Source organism: Cryptomeria japonica, chromosome 6 (genome assembly GCF_030272615.1).
Source record: "Cryptomeria japonica chromosome 6, Sugi_1.0, whole genome shotgun sequence".
Lineage (NCBI taxonomy): Eukaryota > Viridiplantae > Streptophyta > Pinopsida > Cupressales > Cupressaceae > Cryptomeria > Cryptomeria japonica.
Window position 1 is genome coordinate 335,273,360 of NC_081410.1, and position 26,854 is coordinate 335,300,213.

Here is a 26,854-nt window from a genome sequence, read left to right on the forward strand (position 1 = left end):
GGCCGTTTCAACAGCTTCTAACTGGGCTGCAATTCCTCTCAACATTTCCTTCACAACAGGGTCTGCATTCCCACGTGCTCCACCATTCTTATTTCCTCTTCGCGCCATCTTCACGCCACTCCTCTGCAGCCGCAGGTCACATCCTCAATCCGTCACCCCAGAACTAAATCTTCAAGACAATGCAATCTCCGGAACGAAATCTCGCTCTAATACCACTTGGTGCAGTCACGGTTAGGAGGGACCTCAAGGACACCAATCAGGATTGTGCAATAAGAGTAAAGCACAACAGAAACAAGACAATATGATGGAGGCAATGTAGAATTGATAGAATTATATCATGCGAATCAATTACCATCAGCCGACAACCTGTGAGCTACAAGATTCAGCTCACTGGCCTGAATGCATACATGCTCAAATATAGTGCCGGTCAATTCTGGACCTCTTAATCTCAAGATAGATCTTTTATGCTCTGAAAACTGATTTCTTCAAGCCCAATTACAATGATTTATATGATCTAGAGGGATCCGCGTCGGCCCAAAAGGAATCAAATGCCGATGAACAAGATGAAACGTGCAAAACCACCAGGTCGGCCCCCACCAAAGAGAATCCTTCGGGAAATCCAAAGGATGAGGTGTGGATCAGAAGGAAGGTCAGCCACATGCCAAGGAACGCTAGAACCAATGAATGGATGCTCCGCAAGCTATGGAAATGATTCGCCAAGGCCAAGATAGGTCCAAGCGGCTCTGGAGTTCTAAGCCAAAAACTGTTTCGGAATCCGGAATCCGGAATCGATAACTTGCCGGAAAAAGATCCAAACCTCCTGCGGATTAAGAATAAGGAAGATGATCATGTCCAAAAGCAAAATCCAACTCCGCAAGATTTGGTGAGAAAATGCAAGAAAATGCAGAAATAAATGCTGAAACTGCAAATAGGAAACAAATTGAAAAGAAATGTATTTGGTTGATGCAAGATTGCCAAGAATCGGGGATGCTCCTACATCAAAAAGTTGCCAAATTGAAACTCAACTAAACAAAAACACTAACCTATTGAGCGAAAAGAGGGGTTCCCATTTGTAGTGGGGCGATGCGTGAAAATGTCACAACAGGTTCTTGTTGATGTGTGGCCAAAAATGGGTGGCTCTTGGTGTCAACTTTAAGAATAAATGGGGAAGGAGGGGGCCTTATTTGTTGAGCTCCTTTCCCTGCCAAAGGATGTCTTGTTCTACAGACAATTGCTTTTTTTGCTTGCCCTTTCTCTTTAATATATTCTGCCACTTTAGATGTTGGCATGAGTGTCTTTGCATGGGCAAGCTTGATGCCCATTCCAATTGTACTTCACAAATGGGCTTTCACCTGACTGCATGAGAGTTCCATTTATAACCTTTTACCTTTTATGACTAACTCATTTTATGAATTTGGGATAATTGTGTTTTTTCAACTACCAAATCCTACCGAGCGACTTAAATACATTGAATTTGAGTGCATTAACCAAAAGGAAAGTTGGCCCATCAACTTCAATAGGGTTTTCTCATTTACATAAAAAGGGTGGGTTGGAGTCTCTACCCAACAATACTGTTGTCATTTTATGACAACCTTGGTCCATCAGTGAGAACCGATCAGAGATATGTTCCATGGACCAGCGCTGTCCCAGTTGATCAAGGAGAAAAGCAATCATGGTTTGAAGTGTTGCCTTGTTGGAAGTTCCTAGGCCCCCTTTTCCTTCCTCGGAACTTCGGAACCCTGAGGTTCCGAAGTTCTTTGCCTTAGCCGCTTTCTTTCCTTCTCCAGAACTCTGGAACCCCGAGGTTCCGAAGTTCCCTTCTTTCCCTTAGCTTTTCTCTAGTTTCTCCGAAACTCCGGCACCCCGAGGTTCCGAAGTTCTTCCCTAGCTTAGCCCCTCCTCTCCTTAGCCCTTCTCTCTTTTCCCTCGGAACTCTGGAACCCTGAGGTTCCAAAGTTCCTTGTTCCTTTTCACCTTTTCTCTTCAGAACCCTGAAACCCCGAGGTTCCGAAGTTCCTAGCCTTCCTTTCCTTCGCCTCTTCTCTTAAGCTTCTCCTTTGCTCGGAACTTCGGAATTCCCAAGGTTCCGAAGTTCCTTTCCTCTCCATAGCCTTTCTTCTATCCTTGCTCGGAACTCTAGAACCCCGAGGTTCCGAAGTTCCCTTTCTCTCTTTAGCCCTTTCCCTCTCTATCCCTTCCTTTGAGCAGTTCCCCAGAACTCCGGAACCTCGAGGTTCCGAAGTTCCTTCCCCTTTTGCCTTCTCTCCCTAGTTCCTCCGGAACTCCGGAACCCCTAGGTTCTGAAGTTCCTTTTCTTCTCTTCCTCTCTCTATCCCGGAACTTTGGAACACCGAGGTTTCGAAGTTCTTTCATTAGCCTTTTTTGAAGTTCTCCGGAACCCCGAGGTTCCAAAGTTTCTTGCTCCTTCCCTCGTCTTCCTCACTTCGGGAGTCCGAACTTCCAAAGTCTCCGAGCTTCCTTCCGATTGGCGACACTTCCGGATGGCGTGATCGACACTCAAGGCCTTTAATGCTCCGACAGTTTTGGTGACTTTTTGTGGAGCCACAAAGGTGTATTAAATGTTTTGGTAGGATTTCCATCAAGGGAGGTACGGGGGCCATGCTGGGTGACTTATGTCATGTCTGACTTTGGAAGGTCAGTCAATCTATCTTCCTCAGAATTGCCTTTGGAGGTATGGCTAGGTTGCTTGCATGTACAAGTCAGGTGCATGCACTTCCCTGCACTTCCCTGACTGACATGCAGGGGTCATGATCACCATTGTAACCTATTTCTCTATATAAGACTGATAAGCCTCATTGTAAGGGGTTCTCTCCTTGCTGGCTTGAGCTTTTTTATGCTCTTCTCTTCTCTTGAAGACTTGTAATTATTTTTTGCATTTCTACAACCATAAGATTGGCTTTTGGCCTTATGATTAATTGAAAATTTCCATTCTTTCCTTCCTTCAACTTATGTATGATGTGTATGTGTTCTTACCTCCATTATAAGTGTATGTTTGTGGTTTCCTTTCACATGTATGTTGTGTTAACTTGTTTTCTGAGTGTGACTTTGTGGGAATCCTTCTCCCCTCTTTACACTTAGAAAATTCTAACCCCCACGCATGTGTTTGGGTCACTCATGCAATTGAAGTTTGCGCATCTCTTGGGCTTTTCAGTTGTTTCTTTGTGCCATTTCGAGTGGGGAGAGGAACAATCTCTTCTTGGTGTTTTGGCCTTTAGAGGCAATCATCTCTCAAGCACTTGGCGACTCTTCTCAAGGACCAGTTCGTGTTCACACAAAGTTCATAACTCTGGAATCCCGGGACCCCCAGGTTTCGAGGTTTGTAAAACCACTTCACCCCGAAACCCCCAGGCTCCGAGGTGCTTAGGCCCGGAAACCCGGAACCCCTAGGTTCCTCACTCCCGAACTTCCTCACTCCGGACCTCCAAGCTCTCGAGGTGCCGAAGTGGTCATACTCCTTAACTCCAGGCCTCCGAACTTCCGAGGTCGGTTGTGGATTTCATGCCCAGAATTCACACAAGGGCGTCTTCTAGGGGCAGTTTCCAATTCATAGAGCTCCCATCTGTAGGCTCTAGAAGGAGGAGAGGCAGACCTTCATTGTCACCAGTCAGGGGTGTCGAAGTTGTAAACACTCCATCTCCCAGGTCTCATTCTACTCCTCCATTTGCAAGGCCATTGCTATCAAGGGCTCCCACCACTCATATCAATAGACCATTCTTTCACATGGCAAGAAATCAAGTCTTTGTTACCTTCAATGGGGGAAGTCCCCTTATTTTGACTCAATGGAATGACATACCAGTAGCTGCGTTGAAGAGTATACCATACTTCACTGGTGAAATAGCTACTACACCCATTGAGAACATTCAAGACATTGCAAACATCTGCTCCGTCCATAACATCACTCAGGATGATGTTGCTGTCAGACTCTTAGCCACATCTTTGGAAGGCAAAACTTTGTAGTGGTATAGAGGATTGCCATCTAGCTCCATTCACAATTGGGATGAATTGGGGGAGAGGTTGTGCAACCATTTCGAAGACAAAAGTGATCACCTATCACTTGGGGATCAATTGACTATGATCAAGAGGGCACCCCACGAATTCATGGGAGATTTCAATTTCAGATTCCATAAGACATGGAATAGGATTCTTGCTCTAGTGAAACCATCTCCAAATCATGCATTCTTGTATTATCTTAGAGCTCTCAACAACGATATAGCTGCAATGATCCAATCAATGGGTGGAGCCTCTCTACCCTGTGCATATGACATAGCCATAAGAGCAGAAAATTGTTTGATTCAGGCTGGGAAGATAGCTCCAAGGCCTCCAATGCCTCTCTTCCCAGAGGCTCCTACTCAACAACCCACCTTGGTTCCTATCGCCATGGCTCCCGTAGGACAATCATCCACGCCCTCTACATCCTCCAATGAGCTCCATGAGGTCAAGGCTCTATTACAAAACTTTGGCAATGAATTGGTGGCACTAAAAAGACATTAAACTTAGTATAGCAGACCTTACGAAGCACAAGGTCAGAATTACCAGCAGAATAGGCCACCCTTTCAAGGGCAAAACCAATGGAGTAATGCCAGGCCTCTGAATAGTGTGAACCCCACAACCGCAAGCATCTCAAAGGCGATAGTTCCAATGCAAAATAACTTCGCCCAAGAGCAAGATTGGTATCAACCATGTAATCAGCCACACAACCAAGGTGTATGCCAAAGTGGAGGGTTTGTCCAAACTTTAGTAGTACAAGATGAGCCGACCACCTTTGGCCAGCAATATGACCCAAATCAGCCTAGTGTTGGCCCCCAGGCTCACTTACAAGGGGATTCTACCTTTGTGAATTGGTAGGAGGCAGAATTTTGTGGTTTGAACCAAACAAATGGTGAGTCCATGCTGCAGGTATACAAGGGCAAAGAAGAGAGCCATGGAGGCTGCCTCACCTTCAACATCAACCCAAGCTCCAACACCCAATGTAGCCGTCCATGATACAAGCCAAAGTACCATGCAAGGGAGCAAGAGGCAGGAGGAGGCCCAAGTCGTCCAAAGAACAAAGGCAAACCTTGTAGCTTCAAAGGGGCCTCTGAAATCTGCTGGTGTCCCTTTCAACATAGTTGATCAAATGAAGAAGGCCAACCTCAATGTCACTATGTGGGAGGCCCTTTCAATCCCATCTCAAAGGGATTTGCTTAAGGAGGCACTGAAGGATGTAAATCAGTCAGGTGATGAGGCATCAGTCAGAGAAAGGGCAGCCTCCACCAGTTTGGTGCAACCCAAGGAGGAGGAAGATACAAGCAAGATCAACAAGCCTCCCCTTCTATCTCTCCTTAATCATAGGAGACAACTTGGTTCACAACTGCATGATAGATTCAGGAGCTAGTAGCTCAGTCATGCCTAAGAAGGTAGTTGATCTTTTTGGCATAGAATACGAACCTGTGACCAAAGGGGTGGTCTAGTTAGATGGCACTTCTATTAAGATGGTAGGGGTGGTAAAAAATTTGAAGTTAACCTTGCATGCATGCCTTGGTTGCACTGTCTGGCAAGACATATCAATCATCGATCTCCCTGCCTTCTTTGCCATCTGCCTGTCTAGAGACTTCATAGCCAAGATAGGTGGGTACCTGTCTTTTGATTGGTCCCATATGCTATTTCGAGCAAGGTATGGTACTGTTGACGTGTATTTTATACACAATCATACACAGAATAAAATACCAATAGGCATCTTATCCTCTCTTGAGAAAATAGTCCCTAACTGCTGAAGATCTGCAAAAAGGATCAGTTAGGTAGACTCCAAGGTTCTTTTAGTAGGGTCTCTACGTGTGGACAAGCTTTTTTTAGTGGTATGATGTGATTTGCTGTTTCCTCCAAGGGGTCTTACGCATTCTAAAGCTCGAAGATTTTACTAAACTAAAAGGAACTTTCAAAAAATAGCAAAAGATAGGGTTTAAAGAGGTCTAATCTAGCCTAACCCTAAGAATGACTTAGTATGGACGAGACTTGGCAAGATTCAACCAATTTCAATTTTGCCATAAGATAACAACTTAATTGAAATTAGTGCGATCTTCTAAGGTAATAAAATGATACTCAATACATCAAAGATCAAGGACACTACTACGAAGGTACATATCCAAGACACAATGATAATCGAAGATTAAGGACTCAAAGTGTTCTCCAGTCGACCACACAAGGCGTTCCTACAATCAGCAAGAAGCTAGTGGTTTGGATTACGAATCCTACCAAATATCAAATCTCACACTTAGTCTTTCAAATTAACAAACTACTTCGATTGAGCACGATTCAAGTGTATCAAACAACCATGAAGATAACTCAAGAAATTTGCAACAAAACACCATAACTTCAATATTTTATTGATTTCCAAGTCATCATGTACAACAATTGCTTGAATTTCTCTCTTCAAGACTCAATCTTGCTACAAAATAAAATTGCTTCTAACTCTAATCTCTCTTACATCAACTATTGACTATTATTTGACTATTACTCTATTATCTCCTCTATTATACTATTAACTATTACCAAATGAAATGAAAAATGGGGGTATAAATAGCATCCCCAGTTACAATGAAAGGTCCAGATTGAAAGTAAATCAACGGACAAGATTATGACACCTAAACCCTAATTAGGGTTTGTTACAAATGACCTCCTTTTTACTGAACAATATTAAATACATAGCCAAATATTAAATTTGGCACAAAAACCTAGGAGGTATCAACCAATGAGAAATAAGATGTCATGTCATCTGTAACAACCTTTCATCTAGAATCTTATTCCCTTTCCAATTTTCTTTCTTAGCATATGCAATGAATTTTGTCTCGATTCCTTCGATTTCTGTGATTGGAATCTCGGGAAGATTCTTGATACTCTCTTCTAAGTGGATGACCTGATCGAATGCATCTAGAAGAGCTGCGTCCCAAGTAGGTTCAAGTTCCTTCGTTCTATCAATCAGGAGCATGGTGGCAAACATCTGATCATACTGCTCATCTGTAACATCTGCGTCCTTGCGAAAGATGATCTTGATTCTATCCTCAAATTCTTGCATATCCACATCTGTCTCGACCTCGATCTCTCTGCCAAGAATGGTACGAAGTACCTCAAATACTCTGTCCTGGATTGGATTGATCACTTCCTCAAGTTGGCCACATCTAACACTGATGTCCTCGAAGAGAACACTCTTTATATGGAGTAAGGTTGACCACTGAAATAAACTGTGAGAATCACCCTCCAAGATCCTCTCCTGCGCTAAAATTCTTCTGGATGTATGTCTTATTACTTTCAAGACAGGGATGATAACGTCCTTGGTATGGGCAAATGCAGCTACTGTTACCATCAATCTATGGATTATCTCAAGAACTTGGATAGCCTGATGAATAATCTTCGTCATCCTTGTAACAAACTCTATGGCCACTGTATGAGATCTATCCGTCCAACTACATGTACGCTGGACCAGGTTCCTGAATCTTTCTGCTTCATTGATCGATTGAAGGGGCAATGCCTGCACTGGCGATCTAACTGGATCCTGACGTCCCAAAGGTTCATTGATGTGACTGAAATATGTCCTCCATGCACCGACCTCTCTCTCAAGCTTTCTATTCTTTTCCACTTCTTCTCTAAGCTTGTCCTTCAATGCCTCAAATGTGTCGGTAGCATCATCCATTGTCTGCTCTGCTGTGGATGATCCTAATTCAATAGTCTGTATATCATAATCCTCTGCTAGGATCTCACCCTCATATTTGTCTGCTGCCGGTGTAGCTATCTGCAGTTTTCTGGATCCAGTCTCATCTCGAATCATCTTGGACATCTTTGTAGCCTTCTTCTTCTCTGTTATCACATGTGAACGTCCAACAAGGCTCTCTAAATCAATTGCACTGTCCTCGTCCTCTACTACAATCACCTTGGTTAATCTTTCCTTCAACCAATCTGGAATATTCGATCTTGTTTCTTGAACTTGAATTTCTTTATGTACTATTTCTTCTTCTCTGGGAGGAGATGTCATTTCATTATCTTCATCTAAATCATAGTCTTGGAGAGATCCATCTGATGAAACATGCTGTGCCTGTCCTTCCTCCTGCCTGTCATTCTGTATCATAGACTCCATGGACTCTTCCACTTGAGTTGTTCTGTTCTCTGGTCTAGAAGAAGTACCTGGTGTTTGATCTTTGTTGGCACCTTGCTTTTTCTTGAAAGACTCTTTCTTTTCTGACCTTTCCTTTCTCTTCGAACCTCTCGGATGGAGATTGCCTTCACTAGCACATCGAAGGTTACCTTCACCTGAATTTCTAGGATTAGGATTGCCTTCACTCACACTAGCTCCACCTTCGGCTGGTTTCTCTTCCAAAGTAAAAGACATAGCTATGCCTTGCTCTCTCAACTTCTGATGCTGAATGTCTACCCATCTGCGAGTACAAGACAAGACTGGTGCCATCAAATCATCTAAATCCACGACCTCGGGCTCATTCCAATCCAACCTTATTGTTTTGCTTTCTCTATCATAGGAAGACTGGATATGCCTGCCATTGTCCTGAGCTTGGTCGGCCACTCTGTAAATCCTGCATTTCCTGATGAAATCCAAAGGCAATCTAGAATGCATTTTTCGTTTCACTTCAAGATCATCTAGGAGGTTCATCATAAAATCTTCAATCTGGTACTCATGTCTAAATCTTCTGCCGACTGTCTCCTCTAAATGTCCATGTGGATCAAAGCTATTTCTCCAAGCAAAAGATGAAAAAGAATACAAGGTTAACTCCTTCTCTGCGTCATCCATGGCTAAGATATTAGGACATACCTCAACTGAATTACCCAAAATAATAGGTACTTGGACTCCATTCTGATGTCTGTGTCTGAATGCCTTCACATATGCTGCCAACTGCCTTGTTACTTCAAGTAACACAATTCTGTCTGTCGGATATCTCGGCAACATGTATGGTGGTAAAGGACATCCATGCACTCTAATGTAAGTAAACTTGGGAAACTGAATGAACCAAGCACCGTACCTCTTGATGAATTCCTGGGCGTCCTGAGATAATCTATTGTGAATCCCTCCTTGCAACGTCCTCGTGATGTTCATCGTGAAGGTATCATTGACTAACTCGTAGTTTTTCCCTGGCGGATGATGCAAGTAGGCATAGGATTCACAAGCTCTGACCTCACCGGGTCCTCTTCCAATCACTCCTCTGTGAGGTAGTCCTGCGTACTCAACACTCCTGATCAAAGCATAGATGACGTATGAACTCATGTGGAAGGACTTAGTAGCCCTGAGTCTCCTCAACTGTACGTCTAAGCAATGGCTAATTATCCTAGCCCAATGTATTGTACCCTTTCCTTGAACAATCACCTGGATGAAGTAAAACATCCACTTCTCAAAATAGAAGGCATGAGGTGCTCCTGTAACTCGGTTGAGCATAGTAATCAAATCTCTGTACTCCTCCTGGAAATCAATCCGGTGCGGTGTGTTCGGTACCTTGCTTAGACGGGGACGACTCTTGAGTAGCCAGTTCTTGTTGATTATGCTTAGGCAAGCATCTGGATCATCATCGTACACTGATCTGGCTCCTTCAATGCTCTTATATATCATGTCCCTGTGCTCTGGAAGATGGAAAACTTCACTTATAGCTTCCTCTGAAAGGTACGCCAAAGTGTTTCCCTCATTGGACACAATTGTCCTGGACTGTGGGTTGTAGTGACGGGCACACTCGATCATCAACTCGTGGCACTGAATAGCTGGAGGAAAACCGGCTGCCTTGATGATGCCACTCTCTATTATTCTTCGGGCGACAGGTGATGGCTTGCCAATGTAAGGGACCTCTCGAAACTTCTTCGTGCTAAAGTTCCCCAAGTTTGTATCTCCAATGTTGCTCCACTTCGACACGATCTTGGTCTCCACTTCTTCGGTCTTCTGATCTTCTTTCATGAGAGCTGAACGGCTGGTGGATGCTCCCGCCTTCGGGGTCGCCATACCTACACACCATTTCATTATAAGAACTTGATTTTGCAATAAATAACATAGATTAGAGAGATAAAGTTTTTAGGAAACCTCATGATAAGACTTTAGAGTTATCATTTCCTAAAAACGACTGAGCTTACTGAAATTCAAAATTCAAAATTTCAAAACTTAAAATATGACGAAGAACAAATAAAACAATGAAATCAAATCGCCATACCTCAATAGAGAGCTAGCTCTAGAATGCAAAAAGACAAAAGATCGCCTAGGCAAAATTGAGGTATAGATGATCTTCAACGTTATCTCCTCAAGATATTAATTTCGCCACCTTTGTCTTCAATGTGATCTTCAAATTCACCTTTAACGTGGTCTTCAACTCTTAGCAAATTCGCTCAAATGAAGGTCCTTAAGTATCGCACCACCTTTGATTGCTTACGCCACCTTGGATGGAATTCGCACCTCTTCAAACACACTTCGCACTATCTTCGCTTTCCTCAATTCGCATGTAGAAGGATAAAATAATGATGTGAAAATAATAGTTTTCACCCCCCTATATATAGCGCTTGCATCTCTCCATTTACTAAGGCCAACTTGGTAAAATATAACAATTTCAAACGATTTTTAAATGATTTTTTAATTAAATAACAAGGCCGACCTCCATATATGAGCGCTCCAATTCGATTTTTTATTAATTAATTAATGATTAATTAAATGCCTTTCGTTTTAATTTATAAATTTCGATTTTTTAATAAAGGCAAAATAATTAATAAATGATCAACGCCATATTAAATGCTAATTTAAATAGGATTTTCGATTTTATCGAACTTAGCATTTAAGGGAAATTTGAAATGTTTATTTGGCGCCAAAATTATGAAAACGAAAGGGACGTACCTCATCGCCCTGGTCCCTTGGAGAGGGACAGGAGCGATCCATGATTTTGTCATGTTTTCAACGTTCATCTCCTTCCCTTCCACGTTCAATATCGATCATTTTGATGGGTCCTTCGAATTTGATTGCCTTGCATGTGCGCATAAGTGCCTTTGGGTGTTCATCGCCCTGGTCCTTGTCCAAAGGACAGGAGCGATCTCCATATTTTCACGTTCAAAATGCATCTTTGATCTTCGATCTTTCATTGTGAAGCGAATAACATCTTTGTTCGTTCCTTCTATGCTCGTTCCATTTGTTTGCATATGGTGTTTGGACATTTAGAGGGATCATCGCCCTTGTCCCTTGGAGAGGGACAGGAGCGATCCATGTCTTTCTCTTTAATCTTAGCAACTTTAAACTTCGATCTTCGTTGTGATGTCTTCCAAACGCCGTCCTTTACCTTGTCCATCCTCGCCTTGCCTCGACTTTGAAGGAATATGAGTGTTTTTGATGGGATCGCTTTGGTCCTTGTCCAAAGGACAGGAGCGATATGAGCTCTTTAGCATGTTTGATGATGTTTGGACGTTCAAAACACTTGCATGTCCTCTTCAAAGAACGCCTTGGACCATGTATAATCTTATGAAGTCTTGACTTAGCACGCATTTGAAGCAAAATAGAGAGTCCAAGGCAAATCGCCCTGGTCCCTTGGAGAGGGACAGGAGCGATATGGTCCATACGTTCATCTTGGTGATTATTTTACGTTCAAAATCTTTGTGTATCACCTTCCTATCATACCATGGACCCTCTAAGACCTTGCAAAATCTTGACCTTACGTAAATCTTGCATGAAGTGGCCAATATACCTAATATCGCTCTGGTCCCTCCCTGAGGGACAGGAGCGAAGTTCATCATTTTGAGCTTATTCTTGTTTATTTCAACTTGCAATCATCTTCATTACGTGAAATGATGTCCTTTCGACCCTCTTGGTTGCTCGAAACTTGTTTGTCCTTTGAATTTTATGCCATTATGGAGATATCGCTCTGGTCCCTTCCTGAGGGACAGGAGTGATCTGGGTCTTAGAGTGTAAATCTCTTCATTGTGATGACCTTTAAGTGCTTGTGCTCGATGAAGATGTCTTGAAATGTCCTTGCCACCCTTCGTCTTGACTTAGATCGATTTCAAACTTAAGTAAAAGGCAATATAACCATTGTATCGCCCTGGTCCCTTGGAGAGGGACAGGAGCGATCCATCTCTTGTGGCCTTCATTTCATTTTGTCAGGTTCCAAATTTATATTCAACGGATTCGTCATGCTCCACTCCATTCATCCATGCCTTGATATCGTCTGCAACTTGGCAAGAAAATCAATTATAACAAAAATCGCTCTGGTCCCTTCTTGAGGGACAGGAGCGAACTGGGCATTTTGGGACCCTTGTGGACGTTTAAAAATCTTCAATTTGTATTCAATGAGTTCATCTCACCGTTCTCCATCACTTCCAATTTGAAATTCGTCTTGACTTTGCAGGAATAGTGAGATATTTGAAAATGAGCTCCCGTCCTTCACTGAGGGATAGGAGCGATTTTCCTCCTACAGGCCAAAATAACATGATTTTTCACATTTTAACACTTCACAAGGCAAAAACAAATCATTTCCAATGCCCAGGACCAAAAATCAAAAAAGTCAAAATTTAGTCAAAATATTCAATCGGACAAAAATTCACACTTCACTCTCAACACTTAGACAAATTTAAGCTCTGCATCAACATTCCAAATGAACATTAGACCATTCTGGCGAATTCATTGCATTCAAAATTTGCATCCTAGAAAAGGAAGCTCAAAAGCTCTCAAAAACGACTGGATTTTGGCCTGCAAAGACAAAAATAAAAACCCTAAGGCTTGACCCTAAATCCAGACAACTAACTGACTAACAAAATCCTAAAAAACGAAGCAAAAAGGCGAGCAAAAAGAGGGGGTTCCCATTTGCGATGGGGCGATGTGTGAAATGGTCACAACAGGTACCAAGGTCACCATAAGGGTAGAACCCATTGTCCAAAACCACATTGAGCCCTACACCTCCAACCTTATAAACATGAATTGCATGAAGAGGGGGAAGAGTGTGCTGTCCGTGAGCCTGCTACTCTCTTGCAAGAAGTTTCCGATTGCTTGTTGGATGAATGGGCCAATGCTTTTCAGTTTGATCCATTAGCTGAGACTGAAGAGATTGGGCTTGGCACCTATTGTATCCATGAAGAGGATAGTCCTATTCCTAACCTCATCAAGACACAAAGAGATTAAGAGGGGTTATGGAACATGTTTTTTGATGGTTCAAGAAACAAGAATGGTGCAGGTGCCGGGGTAATGTTTGTTTCTCTTGAGCAGGAGAAATATTTCTTCTCCTTTTGGCTTCAATTTGGTTGCACTAACAATGTCGCTGAGTATGAAGCCTTGATCCAGGGTCTCCAACTTGCACAAAGCAGAAAGATCAGATCTTTGCAAGTATTTGGAGATAGTGAGTTGGTTGTTAACCATATCCGAGCGCAAAGTATAGCAAAGAACAACCTACTCAAATCATACAAACAGGGTTTGGGATTGGATTGAAGGATTTGAGGCCTTCAATATCTAGAGCATTCGTAGGGGTCAGAAGAAGCATGCTGATAGGCTTGCAGCGGTTGGTGCTCAGTTCGACACATACCAACGCATGTTGCAAGTGAAAAGCGGCAACACATCAGGCTTGTTGTGAGGCCTACTGTCCCAGACAATCAAGCGAATTGGCAAGTGTTTGAAAGCGATCAGCAGATCGTCAATTTCTTGCAAAATGAAGCAGAATTTTTTGCTAAAAATTAGTCTAGGCTGCAAGACCAGTATGGAGATCAAATCATGTAGCTCAACTCCAACAAATTGCCTAAAGGTCTAGTTACCTTGGAAGGCATATTCAACTCGGATGATCAGTTGAAGAAGAAAATGAACTTGTTTGCGAAGAGGGGTGATTACAAGCCAGTTGTTGTTGTTGAGGGTAGGTCCTTGAACTTGGGCAAGGTGTGTTCCTCAACCGAGCAAGAGGCCTTTGTTGAGCTTTGCCAACAATATGATGACATAATTGCTTGGACCTATGAAGACTTGAAGGGTTTTGACCCTAGCTTAGCCTAGCATACTATAGAGCTAAACCCGGATGCGAAGCCAGTTAGACAAAAGCAAAGGCCAATAAACCCCAAAACTGAGCCACTAATGAGGAAGGAGTTGACCAAGCTCATAGGAGCCAATATCATCTTCCCTATCAAGCACCCCTCTTGGGTGGCTAACCTTGTCCCTAAAAGGAAGAAGAATGGGGAAATCAGACTATGTGTAGACTTTAGGGATCTCAATAGAGCCTCCCTCAAAGATCACTATCCCCTCCCCTCTATGGAGCAGATTCTCCAAAAGGTCAGTGGCTCAGAAAGATTTTCATTCTTGGATGGGTATTCAGGCTACAATCAGATCTTGGTCCAAGAATCAGACCAATACAAGACTGCATTTACTACTAAGTGGGGTACCTATGCTTATTGTAAAATGCCCTTTGGGCTAACCAATGCAGGTGCCACATTCCAAAGAGCAGTGGACATGGCTTTCAAGGGTGTATTAGCAAAGTTTGTGCTTGTATACCTTGATGACATAACTGTTTATTCGAAGCATGCAGCTGACCATCTTGGTCATCTTGAGCAGGTGTTCATGAAATGCAGGGAGTACGGTGTGTCCTTGAACCCTAGCAAGTGTGTGTTTGCTACTGATCAAGGAAGATTGTTAGGACACATCGTATCCAAGGAGGGTTTGACCATTGATCCAGAGTGACTGGAGGCTATTCTTTCTCTTCCACTCTCCAGTCACAAGAAAGGATTGCAAAGTTTCCTTGGTAGGATCAACTTTGTGAGGAGGTTCATTCCCAACATTGCCACCATGGTAAAACCCCTCACTTCCATGTTGAAAAAAAACTTGGCTTTCAGTTGGACCAAGGAGGGAAGGGCCGGTTTTGAAGAGATCAAACAAGCAATTGCTTAGGCCCCTACCCTTGTCAATCCTAATTATGAAAGGGATTTTATCCTCTATACCTTTGGAGGAGAATCTAGTATCTCAACTGTCCTAACGCAGCTAAACAACGACAAGTTGGAGCAACCTATTGCTTTCTTTAGTGAGGGGCTAAAAGACTATGAGCTTAGATATAGCTACGTAGAAAAGCAAGTCCTCACTGTTGTAAGGGCATTAAAAAAGTTCAGGCACATGTTGTCTAACAGCAAAATCCAACTCTTAGTTCCACATGCAAGTGTCAAAGATTTCCTTCTAAACAAGGACATCAGTGAGAAGAAGGCTGGGTGGATAACCAAGGTCATGGAGTATTACATCAACATCAAGATCACCAAGCTTGTAAGAGGCAGGGGCCTATGTGAACAGCTTGTCTCATCTTCTGAGACTACTTCAGAGGTCGCCCTTGTGTTACAAGAGGATCAACCTACTGACAACAACACTCATTTCAGTTGGGTAGGTGACATGACCACCTTCTTAATGGAAGGTAGATACCCCCAAAGTCTGGACAGGACCAAAAGAAGGCATTTCAGGTTGTAGTCCATTCCCTATGTCTTAGTGAATGGCACTCTTTTTCGAAAAGACTCTAATGGAGTCTTACTAAGATGCATCGAGCAAAACCAAGTCAGCAGACTGTTAGAGGAATTTCATGATGGCTCTTTAGGGGGCCACTTCTCTGCAAGGACTACGACTATCAAAATAATGAGGGCTGGTTATTACTGGCCATTCTTATTCAGTGACTCACATAGATGGGTGAAGAATTGCAAGAAATGTGCTCTCTTCTCTGGGAAGCAAAGATTAACTGCCCTACCTCTTCATCCTATCCAAGCAAATCAACCGTTCGCCCAATGGGGTTTAGACTTCATTGGCATGATAAATCCACCTTCCAGTGATAGCCATAAGTGGATCTTGGCCGCAATGGATTACTTCACTAGGTGGATAGAGGCAGTTGCATTGAGGGATGCCACTGAGGCCTCAGTGTTGGAATTCCTCGAGGGAATTGTGACAAGATTCGGTGTTCCCTCCACCATCATATCAGACAATGCGAGGGCATTTGTTGGAACCCAAATCAGTTCTTGGGCAGTTAAGCATGGCGTATATTTGAAGACATCATCCAACTATTACCCTCAGGGTAACGACTTAGTTGAATCTTCCAACAAGAACCTCATCAGGATAGTTAAAAGAACAATTGAAGACAATCAGAGGGCATGGCATATTAAGTTGAAGACAGGCTTATGGGCTGACAGGATCACACCTAAGAGGGCAATCGGTAACTCCCCTTTCATGCTAGTATATGGGAAGGAAGCAAGACTCCCAACTTCCGTAGAGTTACCCTCTCTTGAACTAGCACATCGGCTGGAATTGATAGAAAATGATGCCATGACAGTAAGGCTAGCAGAGTTGATGGAGCTAGAGGAGGTTAGAAATCGGGCTATGCATACACTTAAGACTCATCAAAAGCAGGTCAAGAAGGTTTTTGACAAAAAGGTGACTAATAGGGTCTTCAAAGAAGGAGATCTAGTTCTCAAGTGGGATGAAGACAGAGCCAAAGTTGGGCGGCACTCCAAGTTTGATGCTATCTGGAGTGGCCCATATGTCATCACTAGTTGCAAGGAGGCCAATGCATTTCATCTCTCCAAGCTTGATGGCGAAATTTTTCCAATCCCAGTGAATGGGATTCATCTCAAGCCCTGCTTCTGAAGAGGGTGTTGATATCTATATAAATATTAGACTAGAAGTGGTTTTGCTTTCATAAGTGCTAATGCACATGCCACATTCTCCTTAAGAGGGTGTATGCTCTAGTTTTCAATTTTCCTCCAAGTGATGGCACACCCATGTTTTGGCTCTTTTCAATGACTCAGTGCCCAATGGATTGCTCAAGGCTTCTGGACTTCACGCTTAGCAGGCAAGCATCCCGCAGAAATCGCCAAAATGTTGTTAGTTTATGACACCCTTGGTCCATCAGTGAGAATCGATCAGAGATATGTTCCATGGACCAACGCTGCCCCAGTTGATCAAGGAGAAAAGTAATCATGGTTTGAAGTGTTGCCTTGTCGGAAGTTCTTAGGCCCCCTTTTCCTTCCCCGAAACTTCGGAACCTAGAGGTTCCGAAGTTCTTTGCCTTAGCCGCTTTCTTTCCTTCTCCGGAACTCTGGAACCCCGAGGTTCTGAAGTTCCCTTCCTTCCCTTAGCTTTTCTCCAGTTTCTTCGGAACTCCGGAACCCCAAGGTTCCGAAGTTCTTTCCCTAGCTTAGCCCCTCCTCTCCTTAGCCCTTCTCTCTTTTCCCCCGGAACTTCGGAACCCCGAGGTTTCAAAGTTCCTTGTTCCTTTTCTCCTTCCCTCTTCGGAACTCCGGAACCCCGAAGTTCCGAAGTTCCTAGCCTTCCTTTCCTTCGCCTCTTCTCTTAAGCTTCTCCTTTGCCTGGAACTTCGGAACCCCAAGTTCCCTTCCTCTCCATAGCCTTTCTTCTATCCTTGCTCGGAACCCTGAGGTTCCGAAGTTCCCTTTCTCTTTTTAGGTTCTGGAGTTGCTTTGAGCAGTTTCTCGGAACTTCGGATCCTTCCCCTTTTGCCTTTTCTCCCTAGTTCCTTTGGAACTCCGGAACCCCTAGGTTCTGAAGTTCCTTTCCTTCTCTTCCTCTCTCTATCTCGGAACTTCGGAACCCTGAGGTTCCGAAGTTCTTTCCTTAGCCTTTTTTGAAGTTCTCTAGAACTCCGGAAACCCGAGGTTCCAAAGTTTCTTGCTCCTTCCCTTGTCTTCCTCACTTCGGGAGTCCGAACTTCCGAAGTCTCCGAACTTCCTTTCGACTGGCGACACTTTCGGATGGCGTGATCGACACTCAAGGCCTTTAATGCTCTGACAGTTTTGGTGACTTTTTGTGGAGCCACAAAGGTGTATTAAATGTTTTGGTAGGATTTCCATCAAGGGAGGTATGGGGGCCATGCTGGGTGACTTATATCATGTCTGACTTTGGAAGGTCAGTCAATCTATCTTCCTTAGAATTGCGTTTGGAGGTATGGCTAGGTTGCTTGCATGTACAAGTCAGGTGCATGCACTTCCCTGCACTTCCAGATTGACATGCAGGGGTCATGATCACCATTGTAACCCATGTCTCTATATAAGGCTGATAAGCCTCATTGTAAGGGGTTCTCTCCCTGCTGGCTTGAGCTTTCTTATGCTCTTCTCTTCTCTTGAAGACTTGTAATTATTTTTTACATTTCTGCAACTATAAGATTGGCTTTTGGCCTTATGATTAATTGAAAATTTCCATTCTTGCCTTCCTTCAACTTATGTATGATGTGTATGTGTTCTTACCTCCATTATAAGTGTGTGTATGTGGTTTCCTTTCACATGTATGCTGTGTTAACTTGTTTTTGAGTGTAACTTTGTGGGAATCCCTCTCCCCTCTTGACACTTAGAAAATTCTAACCTCCACACATGCGTTTGGGTCACTCATGCAATTGAAGTTTGCGCATCTCTTTGGATTATCAGTTGTTTCCTTGTGCCATTTCCGGTGGGGAGAGGAACAATCTCTTCTTGGTGCATCACCTCCTTTTATTTCAAGCATTTCTTTCTTCCCTTTACCTCTGCAATTTGTTAGGATAGGCTTAGGAGTTAGTTTGAAGTGTTGAGTTGGTTCAACACCTGCACCTTTTTGAAGAAGGAAGTCGGCCTTCTCCGGAGATTCAACCCCTTGCGCAAGGTCCCAGACTTTGGGGTTGTTTCCATGTTTCACAAGGTTGTTGAGTTGATAGCTTACCAAGGGTGATAACAAATACCTTCACAAAACATAGATAAAAAAATGTTGATAACAATCCCTCAAGTTGAATTACATTGCCGCAAAGCAATAGAAGTTCTGGAACATCAACTTGTTTGGGTCCTTTCATTTTCTTAAAAACTCTTAGAATCTTACTGGCGTTGCCTCCCGTATCAAATGGCCTAATGCAGTAATAACTGGATTCTTTAATAAAAGTTATAGATAAGGATATTTCTCCAACTTTTGTCTCCAAGTAGAGGATTATAGTGCATAACCACCCATTGCAATAATAGATATTATTGTTTCCCAAATGTATACCCAAGAAGTATACACTGAAGCTGGCACACTCTAGAACAAAATTGGAGTAATTTTTTTTGAATCAGTGGGAGACTATCTCTTAAACTTAGAGCGAATAGCTGCAGGGATTGTGGAGCTTAGGCAACATTTATCCATGGACTATGATGTACAGCTCTTAACTTGCTTCACTTTACCAAAGAAACCAATGGCTTATTGTGCTTCTTTTGTGATTCCCAAAATCACATAATAGTGTTGCTAATGTGCTTGAAATGTCAATCAATCATGGTGCCATGATTTTCAAGTGCATATGCTTATCTGCATTTTCTTTTTCTTTGTGCTATATTAGTGAAATAGATGGTGTTTATTCTATTCTTTTCATTATGATTTCTCCTACAACAGCTCTAAGCAGGATGATCACAACAATTGATAAGTGTTAAGCCACATTTTCATTTCTAGCTTAATGCTCATAAAGATCTAAGGTCTGGATCTTTGTCAACACCATCCTCACTCGTTGCCCTCCTTCGAAAATTCAAGTTCCACTTCTTTTCTATTCTTCATAAAGCTCAACATATTTTTTTTTGTGGTCAACATTTTTTATTTTATTACTTCTATTTATATCTATGCATGTTATATTTGACATGAAATAACAAAAGCATTTTTGTTCTCTATTTTTACAAATATTACATTCTTTTATGTTTTCTTTACTTTTTTCGCATTTAATCTCGGGATAATTGAAGTCCATTTAACTTAGGCCACACTGTGTCAGTGACATAAATGGAATGCTAAAATATTACATACATATAGTTAGGCCTCAATTTTGGTTCTGATATATTTCAAAATTGAAAAAATTGGCTTTTTCTCGCATACAACTGCAGGGTTTGCACTGTTCCTTGCTTTGGTCATTGATCGTCTGCACCATTATATGCGAGAGTTATCTGGGCTACAGATGAATATTGATTCTTTAAAAAAACAGGTTGCAAGTTCTCAAGAAGAATTTTTTCGTTTCAAGGAAGAAAAAGAAGGTTCCAATGAATTGAAGTTGTTGAAGGATGAGATCAATGACCTGAGGCAGAAGGTGCAACAATTAACCTTGGAGTCAGAGGCAAAAGAAAGAGATGCAAAGGCAGCTGAAGCAAATGCCATAGCACTTAGGAAGCAATCAGAGGGATTCCTTCTTGAATATGATCGATTGCTTGAAGACAATCAAAATCTTCGAAGCCAGTTATCATCATTTGATCGGAGATATTCACATTCTGATAGCAAGAAGAATACATGAGGAGCATCCTTGATTTTATCAACATAATTAATCTGTATCTTAGAAGTGCAAAGTATGATGCATCCTAACTCTTTATAACATTTCTCAAGAATGCTAATGGGGATTTCAGGTATTGTTTTATATGTTCAACTAAAAGTGTGCTATAGATTATTTTAACTCAGAGTATGTTTTAATTCCATATCTGGTGATTTCTGCCTCTCCACTGTGAATTGTAGACGCCATGTAACTGCTCTCAAATCAGGTTAGGAACAAACTGCATATCTCCAAAATTTATGTTTTATCATTTGTGTAACAAATTGCGGGACTCTGATATTCTTTTGCTGATTGCGGTTTGATTTTTTTTGGCAGTGGCTTTCTCTCCAAGAGTGCAATGCTTTGATGCAGAAATTTCTTCTTTGTTACATGCTTGTTTAATTAAGAGTTCTATTTCAGGTTCTAACTTGTGAAAGTTTCTGCTTTGCACAATTTCCTTCCTAGCAGTGTTGTTTAATGCATAGAAGCAGAAATCTTTACTAAATCATGACAAATCATTTCTCTTCTTGCTGGATTATTTTTATTTTGAAAAATCGTGATCAAAACACAATTCTCCAAAACATCATCTTTTTTTGGTCAAAAGGTCAGTTTCTGGGTCATGGTTAGGGTTTTTTCTTATTTTTGCAGTAATTTTTTCCTTAACCCTAATCCCATTTTTCCTGATTAAATCTTGAATAATTGAGAAATTTTTATGTTTTGGTTTGCTGATTAATTGTGAACGATAGTCGTGTGGTTTAGATCACATTGGTGAACAAATAAGTGGTTTTTTTTAAAGGCCCGAGTCAATTTCTATAACAAATCTTTTTGGTTTTTTTTAAAGGCCCGAGTCAATTTCTATAACAAATCTTTTTGCTCTTATCCCTGTGTTTACTGAATAGGCAATTTGTCAAACAGTTTGTATGCATGCAAACATGAAGGGTTTTTCTGTTTGCAGGGTTTTGGATAATGTCTCCTATAGTTTAGAATCAAGTTTCCATTGCACAATGCTTATTAACTTGAAGCAACATACCAACATTTATATTTATTCTAAAAATGAAGATTATACGGTTATTGTTCTGAATAGCAAAATACAAAATTAACAGTTACAACCTCAAAATCCACCTCTAACATTGCATGGCTTTGCCAAACTGTTATTATATGATCCTCGCCCACCCCCAACAACTCCAATACTCACACCAAGAATCTGAAAATGTATTCAACCAACAAAAGAGGCACGTCACAGGGCTGCGCCCCCACCAAATGGTTTTCAAACCCCCTGACAAACTCCAAATCTCCAGCAATATCCTTAAGGAATTCCCACGACCTCCTGCTGCAACACAACGACAAGCAATAAGATTCCTCAAATGCCTCTTTAAGGATTATGGCAATTTATTTATGCAATGATAAAGCCCTTGACTCGCTCCTTATCCTCACGCCCAGCCTGGCTTGGTAATGGCAACAAGGAATAACACATTTAATCGCTCCAATCCACTAGATAATCCATCGCCCAACAATATGTATCATCCTCCAAACCATGGCGCCACATTCATTTCCTGACAACTTTGAATCCTTCCCAACATTCAGACAATTTGTCTTGCCTGCAAGACTTCACAAATTATTCTATCTTCAATCGTTAAATCCCTACGTGAAACCTATTTGATTCCACCTACAATCAGCTAGGATAGATATCTCACTATCAAAACCGATTCTCTTATGGTTTGCTCTAACAAGAAGCTCAAACTCAACAAGAGAGAAAAATAAACAAGCATGAGAAAATGAGCTCCCAAATCTCCTTTTATAACTTCTAGTAGAACTCTTTCCGAACTTTTTCGAAGGTTCTTTTAATTTTTTCCTCAAAATATATCATTGAAATACCTTTATAATGTTGGCCTTTATTGATCACCTAAGTCACTTTATTAAATTAATAAAATTAAAGTCATCCATAAAATTTGTGTTATTGGACAACTTTATTTAATTAATTAATTTATTCTCCGATATAGCCCAAAATAAGCTTACAAGAATTAAATAGGTTGAATGAGTCATTTTTGGCTACTCCACGAAGGAGACATTATAGTCCTCCCTTCTCGAGATTGTTTGAGGACAAGCAATTTAAGATTCAGAGGCTTTAAAATATGTTAAACTTTCCAAGTAGAATCCTCTAAAAGCAAGTCCTTCCATCTGATAAGATACTCCTTGAGCACTCTGCTCCTCAACCTCCTCTCTTTGACATACATGATAACATTAAGAACCAAAACCAATCTACCCTCATGTAATGATGGAAGCTTATGAGATGAAGTGATGTGCTGCCCAAGTGCTTTTTTTAGGGACTCCAATTTATAAATTGCTTCACCAACCCTCTGTGCAATCCTATAAGGGCCATAGAAGCAAGGATTGAACTTCTCAACGCCACTCTTCTTCAAAGAAGACTATTTGTAAGGCTGTAGGCACAAGAAAACTAAATGTCCCACCTCAAAACTTCTTTCAACTTTGTGCCTATCTGCATAAATCTTTTGCTGATTCTATGCACTTTGAAGATTATCCTTAACTGACTTAAGTATGTCTTGACTCTCTTGAATCCAATCCTTCGCCTTGGGAGCTTTGTTATCCCCAAACCCTAAGTCTACGAAAGGCAACATCATATCCATACAATACTCGAAATTGACATATGGTAGGTGGTATTATAGCATTGCTCACCCAGATGTAGCCACTTGATCCAAGTCATTTATTGCCTCACAACATAATTGCACAGGTATCCTTTCACCCATTTGTCAACAATCTTAGTTTGACCATGAGTTTGAGGGTGTAGTTGGTGCTAGGGGTCAACTTTGTGCCAGCCAACCTAAATAGCACTTGCCAAAAGACATTGAGTAATCTGCTATCTGGATCATTGATAATGTATTTTAGTAGCCCATGGAGTTTGAATACCTCTCTAAAGAAAAATTTCACAACTTGTGTTTTGTATTCATATGATATGACAAAGAAATGCACATAGACGCAATCCTTTCCTTGTACTCTAGGAAAACTTGTGATAAAATCTATATATAAACTCTCCCACTTGTACTCAGGGATGGGTAAAACTTAAATTAAACTTGCTAGGAAAGTAGTTCTAACATGTTTTGTTGACAATTCATACACTCACGAATATGACACAAGACATCATCTTTTAGACCCTTCCCAGAGAATCTTTCTCTAATATGTTGGTAGGTTCTGAAATAACTTGAATGCCTCGCAAGGGGAGTATCATGAATGGCCCTTAAAATTTTCTCCTTCAACTTCGATTCAACCACCAAATAAATTATTTCTTTATAGTAGATGACTTCATCAAGGTTACCAGGAGACGGGGGTACTTGGAGACTGGTACCAGTACAACTAATTTTCAAAAATAGGAGATGGGGGCGTAATTAGAGACGCCAATTTTTTTAATATAATATATTAATTTCTAAAAAATATCATGACATTGAACTTTAAAAACAAGAATAGTGGTAAAGTTTAACATTGACTTTAAATATTTATAATATATTAAAATTAGATTAGCATTAATGTTCAAAATTTATAATATTAGGTAGAATACATACCTCAAAAATAGATCTCTCCATATATTTTATATAAAATTTCCAAAAAAAAAATTATATATTAATAGTTAACTTAAATATGTATTATTAATTTATTATTTACTATTAAAACCAAATAAAATATAAAGAAACATATGCAATATAGAATAAACTTATAATGTTAGAAATTGTATTTTAAATAAAAATTATGTATATACCGAACAATGACATTACACTCTATGGAAAGTGTTGACAAAAAAGCTAATCCCTAATCCTAACTCCAAAATCCTCTTGACTTCACTATCTTGTTCAAACCTGAGAAATCCTCCTTATGGACACCTTCCTAGTAAGACGTCCAGGCAACCTTCACTATCTCTTCCTTACCTTGAACTTCTAACTCAAAATAAGTAGCCAGAATACTAGAGATCTTACCCATCTCGACTTCAAATATAGCATTAGCAATTGTGAGCCAATTATAGTCAACCACCAGCTCATTCCCAATCTAAGAACCTTCTTCCTGTGATTCCAGAGTCTGAATAATGGGGGTAGAGAATACCCTGTAAATATCGACATCATGGAAGTGAATATCCCTGCCCAAACTTGCTTCCACGATGGCATTCTTGACACCATCCTTACTACATTTGAATAGTCGATGATATTGCACATCCCTTGTTTCCGTGGGACACATACAACTAGTGCCAAAAATGAATGCCATAACCTAGCTCTGCAGTAGGCCAAAAACTTTATGGAACCACCTATCCAAATCCCAGATTTAAAGTCTATCTTGTGCAATAACCCAAGCAATGGCAAGACCGAAGTAGCACCCGGAGATATGAATTTGATAGCTAACTTTGCCCAAGGAGCCATAAGCATATGACCGATCTTCACTTCATGAGGGTGGAGAGTTTGAAAGTCCCTTCTGAATGAACATATAGTACCCTAGTAAAGATGTGATTAGATTTAAACTTAAGCAATCCCTCAATGTACATATCGATCTCCGAGGATAGAGTTTGTCGATTCCAAGGTGACCTTTGAAACGACCATCGCTAAGCTAGTACTTGATGAGAAATGATAGCATCGCTTATAGATAACAATAGAAGGAGATCACCCAATTCCATCACGAGGGGCACACAAAGCCCTGTTCCGGTCTTGCTCAAGAATATCTTTTAAAACATGCCACTTACACAAAGAGTTTGAAATAACATCCACACTCCCATTTTCCCACCCCCATATTGGCTAGAAAATCGGCAACTTTGTTAGATTCTTGGTAAATGTGGGAGATATGGTAATCAGGCAACTGCTCTAACCTATAGTTAATTATAGGAACCCACTGTTTGAGCTTCCATTAGAAATCTATCCTTTGGAGATTGCATTTACACAAATTTGTGAGTCACCTTCAGTGTCTACTCTCATAATGCCCTTCTCTATACACAAGCCCAGACCCCTAGTCAGTGCCTCCATTTCCCCCTTGTTGTTGGTAGCCACTCCGATATTGCTATGAAGAGCCCAAATACAATTACCCTCATCATTGCGAATGATACAACCTATTCCAACCTTACCCAGGTTCCCTTTGGCTACGCCATCTAAATTCAACTTATATATATATATATATTATCTTATATACATTATTATTATTTTTGTTTGTTTTAAAATAATTAAAAGATATATAAAGAAATATTTACGTACTTAAAAAAAACACCTTAAAATATTCAAATGTTCTCTCTTCCTATATCTTTTAAAAGAATACAATAAAAAATAAAGGAAATCAAATGTACATCAAATGCGAAAATCTAGAAACCCTTACCTCTTGACTCTCTTCGTTTTATTCAAAAATGTGAAAACCCTTACCTCTTGACTCTCTTCGTTTTATTCAAAAATGTGAAAACCCTTACCTATTGGCTGCAAGATACCAACGTTAATCGATCCTATTGTAGTCTCATTTTTTGGTTTGTGCGCCATGTTTATGTATTGTTGTCTATACGACCCATGTTTTTCCCAAGTGACTTGTGTTTGTTCTGAGCGTTGTTTTTTTGCTTGCATTGCGTTTAATTTTCTTGTTGCCTGTAGGTTTTTTTTAAAATGTTGTAGGGTTTTTAATTTTTTTTGTTTGGCCTAGAGATGACACGAGATAGGCAGACACATTGGTGGGGTGTCTCCTCTCTGTAGGGATGTTTCCCACCACGTTTTCAATGCAGGATATGCGTCTCAGTCTTTAAGGTGCATCCCAGGGGCTGGGTACGTGTACCCATGCAACCTTGGACCTCATCTACTACCATATACTTGCCATCCTAAATATTTCCATCCATTAGCTTGCATGCAAAAGTGTTCTTGGAATGCTTAACTAAAAGGTGAGCTTTCCAATTAGTTGAAATCTTCGTCAAGGAGCATATAGTAGGTTTCTTGGAAAGAGCAACCACTACAATATTCCTCTTCCCTTTCGCATAGACAATGTCAAACACATGCTTGAATTTTGTTGACCCACTTCTGTTGTTGCTCATTCGTGTCCTCTTGCTCCAAAAAGTATTTCAAATTGTTATGGTCTATTTTAACAACAAAATTTCCACCCACCAAACATTGCCTGAGTTTTTCCAATGCATGCATGATGGCAAGCATCTCCTTATTGTAGATGAAATATAATCTTTGTGCATCACAAAGCTTCTTCTCTCATGAGTAATGGGGTGCTTGTTTTGCATAACTACGACTCAAATCCCCTCACATGAGGCATCACATTCCAAAACAAAAGTTTGAGAAAAATCAAGTAATACCAAAACAGGACAAGTGCTCATTGCCTCCTTAAGTTTTCAAATGTGCATTGAACCTCTTCAATCCATTTGAAAGCCCCATTCATAGTGAGATTTGTGAGAAGTGCTCCAAGATGGGAGAACCCTTTAACAAACCTCTTGTAGTAACATTTTTTTTGGCAGTGGCGAGTCTAATATGGCTTGAATTTTCTCTTGATGAACATTCGCTCAATGCACACTAATCACATGACCCAAGTATCTCTATCAATTCAAACTCACACTTGAAAGCTTTGGCAAACAAATATTGTATCTCCATGATGCCCAACATCTC

General features: G+C 41.0%; 1 protein-coding gene across 2 annotated transcripts in view; it reads left to right on the forward strand.

Annotated features, from left to right (window-relative positions):
- LOC131044253 (uncharacterized) overlaps window positions 1-20,552 on the forward strand; it is a 127,209-nt gene extending 106,657 nt beyond the window's left edge. For both annotated transcript variants that reach the window (XM_057977548.2, XM_057977556.2), the window contains one exon: window positions 19,819-20,552. In XM_057977548.2, coding sequence (XP_057833531.1) covers window positions 19,819-20,219 — 401 coding nt within the window. In that variant the 3' untranslated portion in view covers window positions 20,220-20,552. The remainder of the gene's footprint in view (window positions 1-19,818) is intronic.
- The last annotated feature ends 6,302 nt before the right edge of the window (window positions 20,553-26,854 follow it).